Source organism: Manacus candei, unplaced genomic scaffold, assembly GCF_025592945.1.
Source record: "Manacus candei isolate 608988 ecotype Guabito, Panama unplaced genomic scaffold, ASM2559294v1 h1tg000008l, whole genome shotgun sequence".
Taxonomy (NCBI): domain Eukaryota; kingdom Metazoa; phylum Chordata; class Aves; order Passeriformes; family Pipridae; genus Manacus; species Manacus candei.
In genome coordinates, this window is record NW_026138056.1 from 16,501,777 (window position 1) to 16,505,855 (window position 4,079).

At 42.3% G+C, this 4,079-nt stretch overlaps 1 protein-coding gene across 1 annotated transcript; it reads right to left on the bottom strand.

The window, feature by feature from the left end:
• Positions 1 to 507: 507 nt before the first annotated feature.
• Positions 508 to 3,306, bottom strand: SNAI2 (snail family transcriptional repressor 2). The gene is made up of 3 exons (XM_051770088.1): positions 2,928 to 3,306; positions 1,824 to 2,369; positions 508 to 875 (listed from the first exon to the last, which is right to left on the bottom strand). Exons 1-3 carry the CDS (start codon positions 3,004 to 3,006, stop codon positions 694 to 696), a joined length of 807 nt encoding a protein of 268 aa, XP_051626048.1. The 5' UTR covers positions 3,007 to 3,306; the 3' UTR covers positions 508 to 693.
• Between the last annotated feature and the right edge of the window lie 773 nt (positions 3,307 to 4,079).

Genomic DNA, 4,079 nt, shown 5'->3' on the forward strand with positions numbered 1-4,079 from the left:
GCACATGCGGTTAAATTGTGGTTTTCAATTTTTTCGTACATTCTCTTATACTTTTTTTCTCTCTCTTAATTATGCAGTTTTAAAGCATTTTAGATCATTAATGAAGGCCTTGGCTTCTAATAAAATAAAATAAAAACACAGCAATGAATAATATTAAACATTTACTAAGGTAAACTTGGAATACTTTTTAAGGCACCTGAGAAAAATGGTGTCTAGCAAAATTCACTTGGGTAGTATTTTTATTAAAATTTTTATTTAAAATACTGTGTCTTTGGTTGAAATGACTTGGCAGGAATGTATTGATAATTTTACAGCCTTTTCTAAGCAAGAAAAGACAACGTACATTTGGCTTCATCTATAAGAAAGCTGATAATGCTTCTTCCTTTAGATTACTTGAAATGTCATGCATGGCATATTTCCCCATATTTCAGAATTCACACTTAAGAATGTAAATGTATGGCTGAACAGAAACTACTTAAAGCTCATTTCTACTGACATTCTAAGTTCTTCCACTAGTTTATTTGTTTGCTTGTTTGGTGGTGTTTTGGTTTGTTGGGTTTTTTTCGTTGTTTGGTTTTTTTGGTTTTTTTTTTGGCTGAAGAGTAGATGAGAAAATGCCTTTGGATTTCTACTTATCATTTGGAACAGGAGTGGAGAAATGCATCGAGTCCAGGTAAACATTGACTGCATGACTCAGTGTGCTACACAGCAGCCAGACTCCTCATGTTTGTGCAGAAGAGACATTCTGGAGAAAGTTTTGGAGCAATTTTTACACTGGTATTTCTTCACATCCGAGTGGGTCTGCAGATGAGCCCTCAGATTGGATCTGTCTGCAAAAGCCCTGTTGCAGTGAGGACAGGAAAACGGCTTCTCTCCTGCAAAGGGAACATCAAGAGAAAATAGGATAAATCTTTTTTAGAAAAACACATGTTTAGGACAGGTAAAACCTGCTTTTATCCTAAGAAACAAATGAGAAACAAAATTGACTTGTTATAATAAAAAAATGTGTAATAAAAGGTTAATCAGGCCACAGATACAGCAGCTTTCTGTACTGCTGGCTGTACTTGCAGAACTCTAGTCTACTCAGAATATGCTGCTAAGTGCAGCCTCTGAAGACAAGCTGCTGACACCTTCTGCATCTACAGGTGCAGTACTTTTAGACTGGGTTCCTCCCAACATTTTCAAATATTTTCATAGAACTTTTTCTGCTTAGTGCTGTATGGATTACTAGGGAACAAGGCCTTTGACTGAAAAGCAGCAAACAGCTGTACAGACATTACATTGTACCCAGTGTTACATTCAAAACCCAGTTTTTGCCTCAATAGAAAAAAATCAACCACTTGGCTGATGATGTGTTTCTAATTCTTAAGGACTTAAGACAGTGCATGCAAAACTTGCCAGCTGCTTAAGGAGTCGGAAAGCAGCCCCTCATGCATTGCCATTCTGTTTTTTGCTGCCTGATTTCAGAGTCAGCTGGAACCTTCTTAAAGTTAGTAATTTCCAAAGCCTGAAAGTTAACATAAAATTCTTAAAGCAAAACCTTCAGCTGGTGGAAATGGGCTAAACCATCCTAAAATTGTCAGGACAGCAATGCTGATTTATGCCAGTATCTGGGCCTCAGTTATGAGACCATGCTACACTCCCCTCCCACCCTTCCTCCAAGAGGGAGAAGTTAGCCTTTTAATGAATTAGTTGAAATTCAGTGGATGCATTTCAAGGTTGATTAAGAAACACTGCTGGTTTTACCACCTGTGGAGAAAAACAGGAAAAGGCATCCTGATGTTATAGCGACAAGAAACTACAAATGTAATGCTTGTTCTTACCAGTGTGAGTTCTAATGTGTCCTTGAAGTAGCCAGGGTCTAGAGAAAGCCTTCCCACAGATCTTGCAGACACAAGGTAGTGTGTGGGTCCTGATGTGCATCTTAAGCGCTCCCAGGCTGACATACTCCTTGTCACAGTACTTGCAGCTGAATGATTTCCTAGACTGGGCATCACAGTGCAGTTGCTTATGTTTGGCCAACCCAGAGAAAGTTGAATAGGTCTTGTTGCATAAACTGCACTGAAACTTTTCAGCTTCAATTGCATGAGGGTCTGAAAGCTTTGACTGGATTCTCTCTTCTTCATCGCTAATGGGACTTTCTGAACCGCTGTGATCTTTGGAGGAGGTGTCAGAAGGTGGAGGTGGGCTGACTCTTCCCAAAGATGAGGGGTATCCAGAAAGTGGAGACAGGTCATTGGGTAATGGAGACGGTAGCAGCCCAGTTGTAGTCCACACGGTAATGGGATTGTAAGCTACTGAGCTCAGGATCTCTGGCTGTGGTATGATAGGGACTGGATAGCTTTCGTACAGGTAGGGGGATATAATCACTGGAGAAATAAGAACATTTTAAGGTAAGAGAACTAAAAAGTACTTCAAAAGGCAGCAAAATTAACATTCAGGGGATTAAAAACTGGATAAATTAAACAGGATAATCTGAATATAACAATTAAGAAAATACTCTTTCATACCCATATTCTGATGGGTAGAGACAGTGCCCTTGAAGAGGCAAATTGCAGTTGGAGAGTCTCTCCAAGGCAGCATGCTGCTTCTAAATCCATGCAGCCTGACACAATGAAGCAGTGAAACTTCCTGAAGGATTTGTGTAAAATTTCAATTCCACCACCAGCAGATATAGAACAGGAAAACTCCAAATCCTCTTTAAGTAACTTGAGTTCAACTGGATGGGCAAACTTTCATGATTCATTCTGGTCAGCACTGACATATTTCTCACAGATATTTCTCCTTGTAAGCAGGAGAAAATAGAGCAAGCAGTGAACTAACCCGTCCCCTGCAGGCTGCAAAGCAATCCCACCCCTCCTCAGAACTGCCACGCAACGACCGCAGCCTCAGAAGAGATGCGGTGGAACTAGATTTCGTTTTGTTACCTGTGTGTGTGTCCAGCTCGCTGTAATTCGGCTTCTTGGATGAATTGAAATGTTTCTTGACCAGGAAGGAGCGTGGCATTTTGGACGTGGGGTTTCTGCTTCTTCCAGACTCTCTTTCCGTGCGGGTGGGAGTAGCGGTCCCGGATGGCGCCCAGCACACAGGCACACGCTATATCACTGCGGGCGCATTGGTCCTGGTCCCAGTCCTGGTCCCTACGGCGCTGCCGGCCCCACGCAGCCCATCCACTCCCGGTTGTGCAGTGGCAGTGCCGAGGCGCCTTGAAAAGTGCTGTAAATACTCACGAGTCAGGTGCAGGGGGGAAGGGTTTTCCGCTCCTCCAATCGCTTCGGGATGTTCTCAAGCACTTTTCCAAAGAGGCTGTTTTTCTGGGAGGGCTCTGGGGCTGCTGGCTGAAGGATCCAATCTCACTCGGAGGGTTTGGTTCAGGTTTCAGCTCCTCCCGCTGGAGACAGCTGTGAACGAGGGAGCGAGCTCTAGCAGAGCGCGTTACCCTGCTCCGAAGCGGAGGCATGTGGCTCTGTAGAACTGCAGACTAGAAAAATGTGTTGGTTAAAGTGCTTGAAAATAAAGGTCAGTTTACTGATTCAGCTGAATTCTTTTTTTTTTTCTGTCTGATGGAGACCTGGATAAGTCACAGGCACTAAAACTCTACCCCCTTATTTTTCTCCCCCCCCCCTTTCTTTTTTTCTACCCCCTTTTTTCTTTTCTTTTTCTTTTCTTTTTTCTTTTCTTTTTCTTTCTCCCCCACCTTTCCCCAGCCTTTCTTTTTTTCTCTTTTTTTCTTTTTCTCTCTTTCTTTCTTTCTTTCTCTGTCTTTCCTTTCTTTTTTCCTTTTTATTCTTCTTATTTTTTTCTTTTTTTTTTTTTTTTTAAAACAAGTCTGGTTTCCAGATGTTTGATACAAAAATTACGATGGAACAAACTAATCGTTAGGGGCAGAACAGGGACATACACACACACATACAACACATTACAAGATAACAAGTTGGCTGGCAGAGCTAATGGAAGCCTTTGAACTGACTGGGTGCCTGCTCCATTTGGGAGCTTCCTTTGATGGCTGCACTTAGGAAAGGCTGGAGATGATCAGCCATCCTCCCTAACCTGCACCCTTCCAGGCAGGAGGACCAGAC

Coding starts and splice junctions, on each gene's coding strand:
- SNAI2 (XM_051770088.1), bottom strand. CDS start 3,006: ATGCCACGCTCCTTCCTGGTCAAGAAACATTTCAATTCATCCAAGAAG. Junction 2,370..2,927: donor CGAGCTGGACACACACACAG/GTAACAAAACGA, acceptor TTATTTCTCCAG/TGATTATATCCCCCTACCTG. Junction 876..1,823: donor ACACATTAGAACTCACACTG/GTAAGAACAAGC, acceptor TTCCCTTTGCAG/GAGAGAAGCCGTTTTCCTGT.